At 35.3% G+C, this 18,551-nt stretch overlaps 1 protein-coding gene across 1 annotated transcript; it reads left to right on the plus strand.

Annotated features, from left to right (window-relative positions):
- Positions 1-954: 954 nt before the first annotated feature.
- On the plus strand, positions 955-17,678 carry Stip1 (Stress-induced phosphoprotein 1). Its single transcript, XM_071598917.1, has 9 exons — positions 955-1,000; positions 1,085-1,145; positions 1,532-1,690; positions 1,773-1,915; positions 10,527-10,704; positions 14,413-14,574; positions 14,884-14,987; positions 15,185-15,348; positions 16,739-17,678. The coding sequence occupies exons 3-9, from the start codon at positions 1,555-1,557 to the stop codon at positions 16,809-16,811; spliced, it is 960 nt and encodes a 319-aa protein (XP_071455018.1). The 5' UTR covers positions 955-1,000; positions 1,085-1,145; positions 1,532-1,554; the 3' UTR covers positions 16,812-17,678.
- Positions 17,679-18,551: the final 873 nt, after the last annotated feature.

The following is an 18,551-nucleotide window of genomic DNA, read 5'->3' on the forward strand; positions in this document are numbered from 1 at the left end:
CATTTTATGAATGCCGTGGTTCTCAGATGATCCGGTTCTGCATGATCTAGTGGGACTCATCCTTTTCGTTCTTTTTAACTGTGAAGGAAGGTTATATGATTTAAGTGGTACGGTTCACAGCGATGAATCGTTCATAATTATAGAGTGCCATGTGTGACTCGTTCATTGTGAACGATTCATCGGCATGAACCATGCACACCTAACTAGAAGTTTCCTGGATAATGCGCATGGTGATCGAATGTGTGTAACCCAGTTTGAACTGTTGTAGGTAAATTTTATACGCACTAGGGTGTGAAATAACTGTGTATGGTTTTGGACCTGTAGCCACTGAGAGTAACAGGTGAGATTATTTGCTTGCAGCGTTTGAAATCATTTTTTGACATTTAGAATTCGTGAATGTGCGGAAGTCTCAAAAATGTGGTCATGCATGTTTTGAGATAAAGCAATTTTCTGCCTTGGATGATGACTAGGATACTAGTATTTTAAATTACCCATGTACATCTTATAAGTAGTGATATTGTTTTGAGAATTTGTATTACCTCAGGCGTCAAATGTTCAATTCCTGTAATTCCCGATTGATACCAAGGAATTATCCGGAAATAACGTTCCAGTTTGCTTTTGCCTTAAAAAGTTAGTTCAACCATTAATAGTTACCTGAGAAATCTGCTTAGGAAGAATAATAGAGCTACAAATTGAGTTTGCTTTGAGGAAAAAGTGGAACAAGTTGAAGCCTTATCATTCGTCTCTTATTGTGGAACACTCAGTACTGCCAAAGAAATATGCGATGTTATCCTTTCTCATTTCATTATACAGGAGCAAAGATTTTGTATGTTATGTGAAAAATTCAGTTATTACGTCCAACATCAAAATGACTTTGTATTGTGAATGTCAGTTAAGCGGATAATGACTTGAAAGAATTTTTTATTTCTTTAGGGTGTGATTTTTTCGTGAAAGTTGTGCCGAAACATGTCGTCCCCGACCTTCGTGGATTTTTATTAATGTATTCATTTGAAAGAGGCTCTAATTATGTGGAATTGGAATGCGTGAAAATTGTTTATTATTTTTTTATATAACTTATCCCTAGGTCAAATGTAGTTCGCCTCACTGTATTGTGATTCCAGTATCAGAAGATGCGGTTTTGAAATGTATGGTGTATTAATGAAATAAGGCTGAAATTATGCAGTTTACTCACTTACCTTTATCGTTTCGTATTCATCAGTACTACTTACACAATTAGTGCTGATGAATAGTTATTTTCATAATATCGAGGTGCATATTTGCCAAAGTAATGTTAATAAATGTAGAGAGCTGTTTTCAGTACAAATTTATTATTTGTGTTATTTTTTTGCCCATTCCACAGCAGAGAACTGTTGTTGTATGCCTCCTGTTGATGTTTTCTATTCTAAATAGGTGGTGCCCATTGCAACACTTGTTAGCATAGGCCTTTTATAGCTCTTGTATTATGTAACATTTTGAAAATAAATGTTAATGACCCTTTTAAAATTGGCCAATTTTATCAATCTATTTGCAGCTGTATCTGAAAACTCATTTGTGATGGATGCAGCAGAACAACAGAAAGCAGCAGGAAATGCAGCATATAAGAAGAGAGATTTTGAGACTGCCTTGGCATGTTATGAAAAAGCTATTGAGTTAAACCCAAACAACATGACCTTTTACACCAACATGGCTGGTATGTGGTATAGACCTACTTTATGAGATAAAATAAGGATACCATTTATAGCATTGTTATCATGAATTTCCTTTTATTGAAGCTGTTCATTTTGAAAAGAAGGACTACAAGAAATGTGTTGAGGTTTGTGAGAAAGCAATTGAAATTGGAAGAGAAAACAGAGCAGATTTTAAACTCATCGCTCGGGCATTTACGAGGATTGGGAATGCATACAAGAAGTTGGAGGTAAACTCTTTTAAGTACCTGTTCTAGCTAATACTAACCATTGAAGTCAATGCTTTCCATGACTAACTACCATAGCTTTGGTCTGTTCGCACTGTATTGGTGTGACAGCAGTACTAACTTTCAAACATTCTGGTGATTTCCCAAGACTTTATGCAAAGATTTTGAAGACTCGAAGGCAGACATAAGAACTAGCAATGTGATTTGAGTTTGAAATGCTTATAATTTTTAACTTTGTGTGTGGAAATTCAATCGGAAACACTAGAGTTTATAGCATTAATTTCAGATAGTTATTATTAATTTGAGAAGGTTATTTGCCTGAGAACAATTATTTTTTGTATCAGCATTTCCTACACACTTTGTGGGAAGTGAAGTTTATCTTACATTAAAACATTTACATTAGCAACTACTAATGTATGCAGGCGACTGCTGTAACTGGGAAATATAAATGGAGCTTCCCATTGATTGCAGACATTGCATTTGATATAGGCATTAGGGATTTGATTGTCTTCATGTTTACCATAGCTCTTTCTAACCCATGAGTTACTGCAGTACTCTCCTAAATTGATTGTGTATGTTCACTTTTTTACTTGATCTATGTCCTTCCTTCTTTGCATGAGGGAGTAAGTAAAATAGGGCTATTTCCCTTGGAAAAATTAATTTGTTGTTACTTTTTTAAAATGTGCCACAATAATATATATTTAGAACAGTTAATTGAAACGGTTTGACCCAAGCAACATGTAACTTATCTTAACATGTGAGTACAAATTTTTGAATCTATTACTGTGGGTTAATCTAGTATATTTAATGAAAAACTTGTTATAAAATGTCAAGGTTACTAAAATTTGATAATATCTTGTTAACTTCCTTAGATTAATGAGCTAATCAATTAAGTGTAATGCGAATGGGAGTTGAAAAACATGATGGTACCCATTGAATATTGTGTAGCACTCTATGTAACTGGCAAAGTTTCTTCCCTCCCTACTGAGGTAAGTCAAATCATCTTGCCCGTAATCTTCGTGCTTCATCTAAGCTCCTAAAATAACTTCCAGGTGCATAAATGCTGATAGCTTCTTTCATTCACATTGGTGCCAAAACTGTGGCGAGGTTGGTCCCAAGTGGCCAAGGTCCAACAGGAGAAGGAGTTCATTGCGTTGGAATGGAACCTCAATGGTTAGAACTCGGCACAACTAGCAACTTTAAGTTCATCATCCCTTAGGTCGTTGTTTAGAGTCAGCAAAGAGGAGCATCGGAACATTTGCATAAAATGTTGGCACCCTTGAAAACAAAGTCCATCCGGAAAATCTCAGGCCTTTAGAATTAAATATGACGGAGGAAGGGATAATAGTCAAACAAAATGGTTGGGTGGAGGTACAAGTACAGGTTGTGGTAAATAACTAAATCTCTACGCTTACATTAGGGATTATCAATGTCAAAGATTAGAAACACTTGTTGTTTGGGGAGAAAGTTGTAAATGAAAGGATTTGATACTGGAAATTGAATAATCAAATTGTGGGGGTGGAAAAAATATGCAGGTGTCAATAGAAATTATATTTATAGATTGGATCATGTAAATAGGCTAAATGATAATTCTTACCTCTGCTGATCAAATGATTAGAAATTGAATGAAGATTTAGGTAGTATGTGCATTGAACGTCGATGTTATTATTATTATTACTTTTTATTTGCCCAGAGATCACAATACAAAAATACCAGGTGGGTGGAGTATGTACATGTTATAAGGCACGTCAAATGAGGAGCAAAGACACAGGCTCAATTAAGATACATAAAAGAATAGATGCTCATAGTTACATAAGTGTTTGGTACAAACCCATGAACATCGGCTGTAACATGCACATACAATATCAAATTCAGAAAAATCATTGATCATTAACATGAATCAGACCATGACCATTGCTAGAAACTAAAAGTATGAACTTACTGGTCGGGAATATTGTTGAGATATTCGTCAACCAAGTAGAACATATTGCGCTGTAGATATCTTTTTAATTTATGCCTGAATGCAGCAGTTCCCTTTGTATCCTTGATACTTTTGGGTAGTTTGTTATATAATCTGATGCCCATTTCATTGGGTCCTAATTTCAATGCTTTAGTTCTTATATTCCCATAATGGAAGTCATTCCTGCCTCTGGTGTAATCATGATGATAGGCAGAGTTAAGAGAATAGTTGCCAATGTTATTTTTTATATATAGAATTAAAAACATAATGTAGATGCATGGGAGTGGTAGCAAATTTAATTCACGGAAAATAGGCCTTGATGGAGCATTGTGAGGTTTCCTGGTGATGATTCTAATAGCTTTCTTTTGCATTTTAAAGATGGTTTGAGAAATAGCAGCTGATCCCCATAATATTATACTGTAGGTTATATTTGAATATATTTCCCCATAGTACAAATTGAGTAGTACAGTTTTACTTGTAGTTTCATACAGGTGTCTTAATAAGTAGCAAGTTGAACTGAGCTTGAGTTGAAGGGCTTTTACATGAGTATCCCAAGAAATATTTGCACATGGAGAAATACCTAGAAATTTGCATTCTGTCACATGCTCAATTGATTGGTCATTGATTTTTACCAGCAGATCATCTGACACGTTCTTATTGTGTGTAAAGTATACTATTTTACTTTTATTTACATTTAAGTCTAGAAGGTTGTCTGTACACCACTTGTTTATGGCAAGTGTGACAGACTTAGATTTTTCCACAAGGCTGGGATATGTTTGTGTTGATATTATTGCATTAGTGTCGTCAGCGTACAACACTGGCATTATTCCATCATTATTTGGTAAGCAGTCAGGTAGGTCATCGATGTATATCAGAAAGAGGAGTGGGCCAAGGGTTGAGCCTTGTGGAACACATTTGTTAACTTGGTATGCTTCGGATGAATATTTTGACCCATCAACTGATAACACTACTTTCTGAGTGCGATTATGAATATAGGACTTCATCCAGTTTAAAGGACTTCCTCTAATTCCTATTCTATTGAGTTTAATTAGTAGTCTATTGTGGTTTACATTATCAAAAGTCTTTGACAAGTCAAAAAACATTCCAAGAGTTTTGCATTTAGCATCTAATGAATTAAGTATGTTGTCGATTGCCTGACATATGGCAGTTGTGGTAGACCTTTCAGATCTAAATCCATGCTGAGAATTTGAAAGTAGGAAGTTTTTTTCGAGATAAGATGCTATTTGCATATACATGGCTTTTTCGAATATTTTAGCAAATGTATTTTGGATGGCTATTGGTCTGTAGTTATTCAAATCATTTACACAGCCATGGTTTTTATAAATGGGCACTACTTTTGATTCTTTTAATTGGGATGGGAAAATCCCTTGTATCAAAGATTCATATTATTGAATCAAATATTGTTATTGAATCAAATCTGGTCAATATATGTACTTTGAAATGGAGAGAGAATGAGGGTAAAGAAAAAAACTGTGCACTTGCACTTCTTTACCCTCACCATGAAAGAATTCCACAAAGTTAAACCTGAAACTGTTATGTTAATCAATGAGAGAGAAGCCTCAGAGGTGATACCAACTGTTGGTTTAAAGTTTAAGATGAGAAATTAACTGCACTTGATGAAAGCAATTCATTGAATATTGTAGAATTATCTCCAAAAAAATTGACTCATTAAAGTAAATGAGTTCATTTTCAGAATGAAATGGGTGCTGCTATAATTTACAAAGTCGATCTTGTTTGGCAAGGATGAGTCCACCATTTTTTTATATTGATGTTTAATGCTCTGAAGCAAGTCTAGATCAATGAACGTACTTGAGACATTTAAAAAACCTGAAGTATGGAATATTCTTATGCCATGAGTAACACAGTGGAAAGCTGTTGGAACTCATTCATTATCGATATCGTATTCTCTCTCATACAAAGACAGTGTGTTAATAGGTGGAGAATGAGAATGAACTTCACATGTTAGTGCTAACAAGCCCAGATCAAAATGCTGATTGTAATTTTACTTATATATAATGCCGAATGTAGCTCATTTCAGAACAGTACGACAGATAGGCAATTGTAAAATGATTGGGTCTTAAGAGAATCGTACAATTCATTTATAATTCAAAGTTCATGTCGGCCTATGCTGCACAGAGCAGACTGCCATACTTCTTATCCAGACTTAAAGACTAAGCAAATGAGTATGTTTATAAAATCTACCCCTGGTAAAATTTGTAGGGTTATTCTGTTTCTGGAATAGAAAACAAACAACAGTAGGTTAATTTTCAACGAGCTGAGTTTGTGGTACTCTTTCAAGCTTATACTGAACTTTTGTGGCTTAAAGATTCAAGTAACTGGGATGTTCCAATGAGTCATGTCATATTTCTGTTTAAAGATTATCAATTGTAGTTACATTGCGCTAATGATGGCATTCAATAATAAAGGTTGTAGAAATATGTTAATGTATATTTAATATGCAGTCTCTCCATGAGTTAACATAACTTTTCCCTATTAAAACACTCCGCAGCCAACTTCCCTACCTCCTTTGGATTTCTCCCAACAATCCCTTCTCCACTCCCATGCATTTGCTCCTTTGCTTTCCATTTCTACCATCTTGCTGAAACACCCTGCACCATGCAAAATTGCTCTCCATGAAACTTTTTCTGCATGGTTATTCAGAGTAGAAAAACTAGGTCAGTTATAAAAGCTAAATATTTTAGAGAAATATTCTGGCATCTGTGTAATGCAACTTTTGTTTCATTACTTTTTTTTAGATAACAAGTAATGCTTCCTTTTAGAGCTGGAAACATATTAGTAATTCATTTCAGTTATTAAAAGCAGCCCAGTGTCATTGAGTAGTCAGCATTTTTTTTTTTTTTTTGAAATAATTGAATTCCATTCACTTTTTAAAAAAGAGCATGGAATAAGTAAACAAAGGTTGGAGTTAAAAAGTGAAAAGTTACTTGCCTTGACCTCTATTTGAATCCACAGTTGTGTGCATATCGGCAGATGAAGGCTTATTCTTACAAAATGGACCCTGTACCCAGTATGCCATTGATCACGAATAGGTATTGTGACTTAATATGCAAACTGCTTTCTAGTTTTCATTCCCTCATAGAGTGCACCGTATGTCTGCTAGTTAGTGGCTGCTTCACTTGCGATCATTTTGGTTGTTCATTAATGTTAATGGCACAACGGAGCATGAATCATGTGTAAGTGATTTTAGGTTGCCCCTACCATAGTGTCAACTTCCCCTTGCTTCTCTCGGCCTTAATTTGATTTAAGTTCATGTCTCGATGACCTCAGTTGATTTCTTGGCAAAGAATGGATGCAGTCAGCCTCTACTTTGGTGGACCATTAATTCAGCAGTGCTAGTGGCACAGCAAATGGCACGAATGTAGTCCTTGGCGTGGGAATCAGCGTTAACAGTTCAACCTACTCATTATACATTTTACAGAAATACGGAAAGATGATTTCTTGATGTGTCACTGTTTTCACTGCATGTCTAGGAATGGCTTCTTTTATGTTTTTTTGGTAGGAATCTCTCCTTTGCAGTACTCACTGAGGGTGGTTCTCTGCCTTCACATGTAGAGTGGTCAGTTATTTAGTGGGAAGGTTTTTGGTATACATTTCTTAATTAATAAAATTGAATTTCTGTTATCATTTTCAATCACTTTATTGTACATTCAGCAGTTTACATTTTGATTTCAACCTATGTTGTCATTTTGAGTCATGCTTTGTCATGGTTCCTCAGTAAATAATAATAATAATAATAATAATAATCTTTATTTGTCCAGAGACCATCATACAAAAAAAATTGTACATAGTATAGGACACGTCAATATATACAATAATACACAATGTAAATACATATGCCTATTCTAAGTTTCATGTTCCATGAAATTCCTAATAGAATAGAACAAATTCCTTTGAAGAAAAGCTCTCAATTTTCTTTTAAATAGATAAATGTTTGTGCTGGATTTCAGGTCCTCGTTTAGCTTATTAAACATAAGGAGACCCATAGATTTAGGGCCTAGTGCGGTGGTTCTAGTTCTTACGTAAGTTTGGTGCAGATCATTTTTAGACCTGGTCCCATAGTGGTGAATACCACAATTTGTGTCATACATTGAAAGGTTTACAAAGGTGTACACCAGTAATACATAGATATAAATACATGGCAAAGGTAGAATGTTCAATTTGTGGAATAATGGACGACAAGGAGCATTATGCTCTGCTTTGACAATTAGCCGTACGGCTCGCTTTTGAATTTTAAATATTGTGTCTGCAAGCGGAGAAGAACCCCAGAAAAGGATACTATATACTATACAGGAGTAGATATTTGCATAATATATTGACATGAGGACATCCATTGTTACGGTAAACCTGATGCTTCTAATAAGGAAGCAAATGGTATTCAGTTTTTTGCCCAGGTGACATATATGCTCCCACCAGGACAACCGCCCGTCTAGAACTATTCCTAGGAATTTTGCATGGGGCGCTTGGGGAATTAGTTTTCCACTTGATTCAATTGCAAAAGTGGCCATGTTTTTATTTTTATTAGCAAATTAAAGTAGTTGGGACTTTTCCACATTTAAATTCAGCTGATTCCTGCTACACCATGAGTTCAGATGTTCAACGGTTTGTTTAGCATTGTTTGTTAAACTTTGGACTGTAGAGGCAGTGAGTATGATACTGGTATCGTCTGCAAATAGGAGTGGATCATCCCTTTCGTAGTAAATAGAACAATTTCAGTGTTGTGTTGCAATGAAAGCTAGCAGATGACTCCATTAAAAGTTACTGTCTCAGAATCTCCCATCGTTTCTTTACATTAGTCTTGTTTCCTCATAATGATTGTTGTTGTGACTTCATATTTTTGCTAAACTTGCCAAGTTCCTTTTGGCTAATTAAAGATTCCCAAGTTTCGCTAAACAAAAAGAAACTGTGAAAGTGATCATTTTGTTTCTTCTTATTTTACAATTATCCCAATTCTGTTAAAGTTCCCTTTCATCCAAGGTCACGCTTTGTTTTTACTAGTGTATTAGAAATGAGTGATGTATACATTGTTTCAGATCCTTTTTTTGGTATTTGGATTTTTTAAGCTGCAATTACTCTCTTTCCTGTCCACAACCAAGCACCCCACTTGCTCCTATAAACGCAGAATACCACAACCACAATAATCAACTCGAAGGTTGGTTTTGTGTCTTATTTGTTCTTAGTAATTGCCAAAATTAGGAAAAAAATGTGAAGGCCTCTTTGTACGATGAATTATTTAATGATAAGCTTAAGATAGACCATTGGTCAAGCTCTTGATAGATTTGGGCCGATGTTTGTCTTTGTTGACTTTTTGATGCAGACATTTTTGATACACAACCATAGCTCCTAAAACCGTGAATGACACCGGAGAATTAAGTTTTGCAGCACTGCAGCACTTTGAAATGCCTAAAATGAACAGATGGTCCTACCACTGAAGTATCTTTAAGATTTAACTAATGCCTGTTATTGAATTGTCATCATTGATTGTAAAACTGTGTGGACACGACAGAGTTGAAGGATTACTAACAAAAATTTCTTCCTGAATGTAGATTTAGCATTTCTAAAATCTCAGTTGTGAAAGATAAATGCCACAGTTTTGTTATGCCTTCTCACTAATCATTTATTGTCTTTATGGTACCCACTTGATTAATGGTTACATCTTTGGCCATTCATAAGGCCTTATAAATTGCTTTTCAGGAACGAGGTCGTTAGAGCAACTATTTCTATGAATGGGGATTTCCCATTCAGTCCATGGCGATATCAGTGTCATGCACTTAGTTCACGAGTGTTGGAGAAATTTCTCAGAAACACAAACTTTCATGATAGAAAAAAGCAGGTCGTCATTCATTTTTAATTGTATCCCCTATTTCTTGTTAAACTACTTCAATGATGAAATCTTCCAGATGGTCAGTGCACACGTACTTCTCTCTTAGATATGGTCAGTGAGCAGTATCAGATAACCTTCACATGTCCAGTAACTGTGTCCCTCTAGGAGAGGGATACAAAATAATAATGTTTTAGTTTCATAGTTCTAACAGTTTGATAGTTGCAATTGTATGTATAAGGTTCAACCACATAACTCTGATTGGACCTTATATGGGAAAACCCAAAAAATTATTGCCAATTGTTCTGTGCCTAGATTTTCCATGTACTTCTAGTTAAGTTCCTCTCTTGAATTGGAAAGCAATATCTTTTGGGTGCCAATCAAGTCAACTTTTAATGATTCCCTACCGATCTCATGCTAACTCCCAATTTCCATATTCATGAATTTCCACATGCTAAGTGATCGAGTGTTTTAAAGAATTATTTTTCTGTTATAGCAGTAGCCTTAGTGTTCAGTTGTGCTAGATGGGCATGTTGTTTTTTTCATTTATTTGGAAAATGATTTACGTTTCAAGCAGAATTAGTGTAGGTATCATTGGTTCTTCTTGATCTCTTTTATGGAAGGTATGCATGTATAATGTTCTAGCTACATTGGTAAATCAAAATTTTTATGGTTATCCCTTGGAAGTTATCACATTCAGTTTATGTAATTTATAACCCGGCAGGAATACTAGAGTAAAAATTTAGAAGCATGTTGTCTTTTCATTTAAATAAGATAAACTTTACCTCTCTCAGGACTGGCAAAATGCCAAAGTTTTTTATGAGAAGTCGATGTCAGAGCATAGAACTCCGGAAATTAAGACCCTATTGTCTGAAGTGGAAAAGCAGTTAAAGGAAATGGAACGGAAAGCATATATTGATCCTGTGAAAGCAGAACAAGAAAAGGAGATCGGAAATTCATTTTTCAAAAAAGGTATGTAGTTAAACCCTAACAATCTGATCTGATACTATAATGTAATTGATAAAATTAGTATGTTAACAAATTACTAAGGTTGTTGTATTTTATTACCAATTATGAGTGCAATTTTATTTTATAATTGCCATTTACCCTAGGAATAGAACTAGAAACCAACATGGTATTTTGCATTAATAGTTGCCTGCTGCAGTGAATACAAAAGTTACTTTTATTTGATAGGATGTTCTGTATTGCAATGAAATCAAATACAGCCCTATTAGCGGAACTCTTCTTAGAAATTCCAGAGCCATTCTTAGAAATAAGGCGTTTAAACTTGATAATTATTGTGGGACTTATCCAAATTAAATTTAATTGTAAAATTGCAAAATCAATTGGAAGAAGAGAATTAATATTTTTAATGAATAATAATTGGAATATGCAGTTGCGTATTATGGAAGGACTAAATAGGAAGAGTGATAGATGATTTCTAACTATCTAGTTCTAATCAAAGGACTTGAAGGAGCTTGTTAAATATGGAACAGGTTTATGATACAATATTATTAGTACATGTAATAGCTGAACCAACAAACTTGACCATTTTTCTGGTTGATGTGTTGCTAAGCATTCATAGGGAGGAAGGTTGGTGTATGTTAAATGTATTTATATGATAAATTAGAGGTAATAATTGCAGGTGTTCCTGGAAGGAAAGGTATGATAATGATGGAGGATTCGACTGTGACAGTAAGCGAAGGAAGAGATGGTAGTGGGGGCTGGGACTGCAGTTCAGGAACAAGGAATACTTCTGGGAGGAAGCATTAGAGCCCTTCAAGAGAATGGGCTTAATTGTAATGAATTCTCAGTTTAAACACCACAATAGATTACGTAGATTATGGACAAAATGATTAGGAAGATAGACTAGAACATATAGAATAATATAAACACAGAATTACGTAGAAGGCTTTGCAAAGGATTCAAAAATAAACTGGCAGGAAACTTAAACTAGGCAAAGGAAGATGTAGTGTGAGAATATGGATGTTGACTAAGGAGGATTGAAATTTGTGTTGTATATAGGAAGGTCGAAGCACTGTCTGGAAGTAGGATGGGAAGATCCATTCAAGTAAAGTCAAATCAGGATTAAGTCAGAAAAATTATGTTATTGAATTCGGGAAGATTCACAAGAGATGGAAAGAGTATATAGAGGAACTACATAATAAATACATTGGGCCTACATGGGAAGGCCCAGAAGTACCCTGCCTGACCTGGAGATGGCGGTAGTTATTTGAAAAATATCACTGTATTAGAAAGTATGCAATCTTTAAAGCATATTTTTCAAGTTTGAAGACGCCACAAGTAATTGTTTGGCAGCCATCAATAGCGAATGTTATGAGTGAATTTGTGAAAATGAAGAAAATTGGTCATCGTTATGTGATACAATACTTTAATTTGAAAGGCCTTTCATGGTAGGCATTTCAAAATGTGCAATACATCGCATATTAACTGAAAATTTGGACATGAGAAAGCTGTGTGCAAGATGGATGCTGTGTTTGCTCACACTCGAGCAAAACCAGTGTTGTGAAGATGTTTCAATTGAGTGTTTAGCAACGTTTCACCGCAGCAAAGCAGAATTTTTGTGCCATTTCATAACCATGGATGAAACATGGGTCCATTACTTCACACCCGAGAAAAAAGAACATTCAAAACAATGGATTCAAAAGGGAGATCCGCATCCTAAGTAGCCGATGACCGTTGCATCTGCAGGCAAGGTTATGGTTGGTTTTTTGGGATGCGCGTGGGATAATGTTCATTGCCAATCTTGAAAAAGGAAATACTATCAACAGCAAGTATTATGCGAACTTATTGCAACATTTGAGAAAAGAAATCTAGAAAAAGCGGCCGCATTTGCCTAAGAAGAAAGTGTTTTTTCATCAAGACAATACACCAGCTCTCAAATACATTATTTCAATGGTCAAAATTCATGAATTAAAGTTTGAATTGCTACCTCATACCCCGCATTTGCCAGATTTAGCCCACTCGGATTATTTTCTGTCCACAAACTTGAAAAAATGTCTCGGTGGTCAAAGATTTTCAAACCGTGAAGACGTGATGTCGGCAGTTGATGGCTGCTATTTTGAGGAGCAAGACAGTTCTTATTATAAAAAGGCTATCGAACTTATTGAACATTGCTGGGAAAAAAGTGTAGAGCTGAAAGGCGATTATGTTGAAAAATAAATTTTTTCCTAAATTGTTGTTTTTTCTTTGTTGAGTTGGGTACTTCTGGGATTACCCTCGTAGACATAGAAAGATAATATGATGTGCGAGGGAGATTTGAAAAGTAAGGTCTCCTATTTTTTCATGAAAAATGAAATTTATTCAGAACTTTGTGTACATAGTAGGAAAGGCTGAGCATTTAGCTGTTTTTCTACATAGTGGGCTTGACGATCAATCACTTTTTGCATCCTTGTAAGCAGCTTTTGAATACTGGTGTCATACCTTTCTCCCTCCGTGTCACAAAGCCAACTGACAACTGCTTTTTGCACTTCATCATCTGTTTTTAATATCTGTCCTCCAAGGTGTTTCACGAGAGCAGGAAACAAGTGGTAGTCACTGGGGGCTATGTCCAGACAGTAAGGAGGGTGGTCGATGATATCCCAGCCGAATTCATTGAGTAGGGTGGTCATTTGAGGTGACACATGTGGACGTGCATTGTCATGATGCAAACACACTCCTTTGGTGAGACACCTTGTTGTAGCCGAGGACCTCCGACACACAATATTCTGCAGTAGAGAGAAGTAGCCACTCTCTTCATTAAGGCCTTCCTTCATCTCATGAAGGGTTGTTCTCCAGTTATTGCGCACCATCTTGTCAATCGGAGCCACAGTTGTTTCCGGCAAACTTGGCCACCCTGACTGCTGCTCATCGTGGACGTTTTCCCGGCAGATGGAGAGTCAGGCTGAGAAGTGTTGGGAAGAGCATGAGACGGGGATGGATGGCCATTATTACTCAGGCTTTGCAAAGCGTGTGTGTGTAGGATATGGTGTAAGAAGCATGGGAAGAACTGGAGATAGGAGTGAAAGTCAGTGGACAATTCATTTAATCAGTTGGGTTGCGGATGATCACACTTAAAATTTGATGGTTTGAGGCTCTATTTTGTGGAAATTCATGATCACTGAACTTGGTATTTTTTCACACCAAACAAAACTTTATAATACTACCAGTTTCGATGCATAGACGACAAATGGGTAAATGTCCACCCAAAACCCATTTTAACCAGTGGAATAACAATAATAATTTCATTGACATGTGTTGGCTCAATGTTCCCTGGCTATATTCTCATGTATTATATTTTGATGTGATTTCTCTGGAGTGAATGTTCATGAATATTGTGTATGTGAATGTTTGTGAAAGGAACAGTTCACGTCTGGAATGGAGAATGGAGTCAAAATCATATGGGAGTAAAATTATGTGTGGGCCTTGGTCAGAGAGAAGGGAGTTGGCCTTCTTTGAACTGTTGCTCTGAAAAAACTAATTTTTTATAAGATATAAGTGATTTATAAAAAAATGGTAGCATTCAGTCCCAGCATCCTTTCATGAATATCGCTATTGTTTATTAGTAGTATTCTTAAGTAGTTAAATTTCCCATGAAATGAAACTCAATAATTTTCTCTCGTAGACCTGCCTCTGTAAATCACTCGGCATAAATAACAGTAATTTTGTGATCATTTTCAGGGGACTATGCAACGGCAATGAAGCATTATACGGAAGCCATTAAGAGAAATCAGGATGATCCGAAGCTCTATAGTAATAGAGCAGCATGCTATACTAAATTGGCGGCATTTGACTTGGGTTTAAAAGACTGTGATAAATGTGTTGAGCTGGACCCAAAATTTAGTGAGTAAACCTTTTTGCTATAAAATTTTGTGCATCAGTATATGTCAATGTGAGTATATATCAATAGGAACTACCCTGATGTGTGGATTTCACATGCCGTTGAGAGTGAACTATACCATCATCTATCATAACAACCTTCGGGTTTATTTCTGTGTTTGAGATCAAAGGAATAGATCCATTACAGTTGTCAGCCTGAGTTAAAATTGGGATTTTCTAATACACTGTGTAAATTTTGCACTTGTTTTTATTTACTGTTATGTTATTTACCTCGCATTAGTTTTTAAATAATAAAGCTTACATTCCTTTCAGTAAAAGGCTGGATTCGTAAAGGAAAAATTCTCCAGGGTATGCAACAATTCAGTAAGGCTTTAGCAGCTTATCAGAAAGCACTGGATATAGATACTAGCAATGTGGTAAGTTTTTATGTAAGAATGTATTTTCGAATGTGGAGTTAGTTTGAATGTACCCGTAACTGTATGACAGATCAAGTCTCAAAGTGCATTTTTAGCTTGGACAATATCATCTTAACACCTTCCGCTGTCAGGCAGATGTAGTACAAAAGTGATTCACATTTTAAATAACTTGTCTCAACTCTTGTCTCGCTCTACAGGAAGCATTGGAAGGCTATAGAACATGCTCTGTTGCTGCCAATTCCAATCCAGAAGAAGTTCGTAAGCGTGCCATGTCGGATCCAGATGTGCAAGCAATTTTGAGAGATCCAGCCATGCGTCTCATCTTAGAACAAATGCAGGATGACCCTCAGGCCTTGCAGGAGTGAGTATCGTTTGGACCATAATCTAAAATAATCATTCTTAATGGATTTTGAGAGGTGGTGAGGTAATTGGGTACTTGTTCATGGAAATATCTTTTTGCTGAGTAATTGAAGTGACAAATTTGAATTCAACTTCATTTCCTGTCATTTCACTCCTCCGCAATGTAATCATTGATCATTTATTAATCGAGTGGTATTAAAAGTAGCTATGTCAAGCTTGGGATTTGTATGTGCCCGTGTTAGAAAAAAAATAAGCGTTAAGGGTTGGAGCCCTCTATTCGAGGTATGGTGATGCATTCATGCAATGTGATTGGAGATGTGTATAATCCTCTTAAAATGTTAATGCGGAATGGTATTAATGTAAAATATTCTTAAAAAATTGTATGTCACTCATTCAAAACTGTTTTTTTAATCATAGGGTGCTTAATTTATACTGATATCAAGAAATCAGCTTCCCTTTCTGCAGTATGTGTATGATCACGTAATTAAGGCTTTCAGCTTCAGCGAAATGTTTAACTTGTTGACCTGAGACTCTCCGTGCTAGAATTGATCTTAAGCCGTACTACTTTAGTATGACATGTACCCACTTAGTATAATAATAAGACTGAATAATAGGATTTTAGGGGAGCCTTAAATTGATTATCCAAGTGAAACTAGGGCTTAAATTGATTAGTTTCCTTGGTAAATTATTGCATAATTGCTTGTTAATTCAAAATCAGTGGACAAGAAGCCCAGAATTGATTTAATTTCAAATTTAATGTCATTATCACTAATCAATCTTTTGAATCCTTTTGCATAAATCTGTATCTGGCATAACTCCCAGGCCCATGTGCTAAAATCCTTTTTCTCCATAATCTCTACTCAGATTATCCCCTTCCAAGTTGCCTAATTCCAGTACCCTTCGTATCACAAAATTATGCAAGTATTTCCTAGATTTCACAAGGTTTCTTGACTATGAAAACAGGTCCTTGATACCAGCAGGGGTGAGCGGGAAAGGCATTTTAGTTTGGGATAGAGTGAAACTGAAAAAAAATACATTTAAAACTAGAAGTCTTATTGAGATAGTATATTTGAAAGTTTTTTTTTTTAATATTTGTCGGTTCTTTGTATATCCAAAGCATGATAATAACTTGATATCTGCACAAAAAATATGTTAACCAGATCTAAAATTTAAGTGAACATCAAGAAATTTTAAGATGGAAATTATTAGTCACTGTAGAAAGGGTCTGAATGAAAACTAATATTTTTATTGGGTGTATGAAAATGTAAAAAATGTTATGTGCTACTGTACAAGATTGAAAGTTTCTATGTTGTTTTTTTCTGTTAGTGCTTTCATATTTACTCCATAAAATAATAACTGATTAGTAAATATTGAATTTTTTTACCTTGCAGCCATTTGAAAAATCCTGATATAGCAGCCAAAATACAGAAATTATTGGAGTCTGGTTTAATTGCAATTCATTGATATTACCAACTTGCAATGCATTTAAGGTGGAGCAATGATGGAAAGCTTAAAGATTGGTCATGGAAGGAGTTAAAACTTGAAGAATTTAATGACTACTCTTTGCTTTTTCTGTAATTATCAATTCATCATCAAGTTTCAGAAGTTTGTAAACATGTCATTTTAAAAGTGCCTGCCGGACTGTGGAATTTTAATGGCCGTCATGTTTAGTGACAATATGGAAGATAATCATCATGCAGGCCATCATTAAAGAATTTCAGCGAGTGTATTCTGTGGAATAAAGACAACAATATCATATTTCTGCATTAATTAACTTAAATGATTCACATTATCTGTTTATAATGTTTTAAATTTAGTTTGATTGATTTTACTTAGTTAAGATATGTTCTTCATTGGTACATACTTGCGATTCACACTATGTCGTTTGAATAGTATATGTGTGATGTTGAAGTATTGTCATTTGTTAAACTCCTTTCATTGAACCCATTATTGTTGTCATTTAATTCTTCAGCTGAATTACCAGGTATACATTGTAGTTTGGTATATTTCATAAAGTTTCCAATCATGGCCAGTCAGAAATTAGCACTGCCTTTTAGTTATTTGTTGAGATTGAATCTTTTTCAAAATGCCTATTATTGTGCTTCATTGCAAGCTGAAATAAAATATATGAATGTATGAAGCCCAAGTAATTTGTTATTAATACATCATCAGCACATTATTGTTTTCAGCGTATTCTGTGCCAATGAAATTGCAATATACTTTAATAAATCAAATTCCTCATGAAATAGTAAATGAAATCTTTATTGAAAGTCTTATTGTCTGTGATAACAGCATGGTTTGTGAACATGTTTTACAACTGAATGAATGAGAGTTATAATCACACCCCATTAGTCTCCTTTGTTGGAAGTTGAATGTTGAGAGTAAAAGTGATTTGTAAAAGTCAAGTACAATTTGTCTCACAGGAATGCAACCTTGCAAGGTAATGTGAATTGAAATATCCAAGGAGACTGAAAGGAGCTAGAACAAAAGGGCTTTAGTTGACTCAGTCATCCTGGAATTAAAAACTGAGGGAAAGGTTGACTAAGGTTCAATCCCTATTTCATTTTGGCTGAATTGAATTCATTGAGGCAAAATGATGAATTGATTCCTAGAGTTCCCAGTGGTAACTATTAAAATTCATCTCATTATGAGTCAAAGTTAAAGGAATCTCTTGGATAAATTCTTTGAACGTTCATACTTTCAGTACTTCTTAGCAGTACACAGTCCATATTTTAAAACCTAATGAGCTGGCTAGCCTGTCATGCAAGTGGATGGAATCCCCTGAATGTAACAGGGGAAGTAACTCTTTCTCACAGGGGAGACTTGTGAAAAGCATTCTTAAAGGGTGGGAGAGTTTCCTTTTTTCTCCTCCTGAGGAGATAAGTTTTCTATCTACTTGAAAAAGCCGTGGTAATGAAATTTTTTCCTATGCAATGTTCAAAATTTTATGTTAAATTCTTCCACATAAATAAAAACCATGCAACAGTTATGTAAGATTTAAATGATGTCTTTTAAATAGATTTAGATTAGCGTTAACAAAAATGACATGAAATTCTGTATAGTTGGAAAATTTCATCCTCTTTTATCCAGGCTGCATCCCTGACACTGTCATTGTAGTCTTCTTGACATTCCAAAGAAACTGCGGGAGATGAGGCAACAGTAACTTTTAACGGAGTCATCCACTGGTATGCATTTCAATGCAAC

Source organism: Hetaerina americana, unplaced genomic scaffold, assembly GCF_022747635.1.
Source record: "Hetaerina americana unplaced genomic scaffold, ioHetAmer1.1.p SCAF_10, whole genome shotgun sequence".
In the NCBI taxonomy this organism is placed as follows: Eukaryota; Metazoa; Arthropoda; class Insecta; order Odonata; family Calopterygidae; genus Hetaerina; species Hetaerina americana.

Bases quoted from the DNA above. Each gene is read 5' to 3' on its own strand.
- Stip1 (XM_071598917.1), top strand. From the start codon at position 1,555: ATGGATGCAGCAGAACAACAGAAAGCAGCAGGAAATGCAGCATATAAG. The intron at 1,691-1,772 runs GTATGTGGTATA...CTTTTATTGAAG, and splicing joins CTTTTACACCAACATGGCTG to CTGTTCATTTTGAAAAGAAG. The intron at 14,575-14,883 runs GTGAGTAAACCT...CATTCCTTTCAG, and splicing joins TGAGCTGGACCCAAAATTTA to TAAAAGGCTGGATTCGTAAA.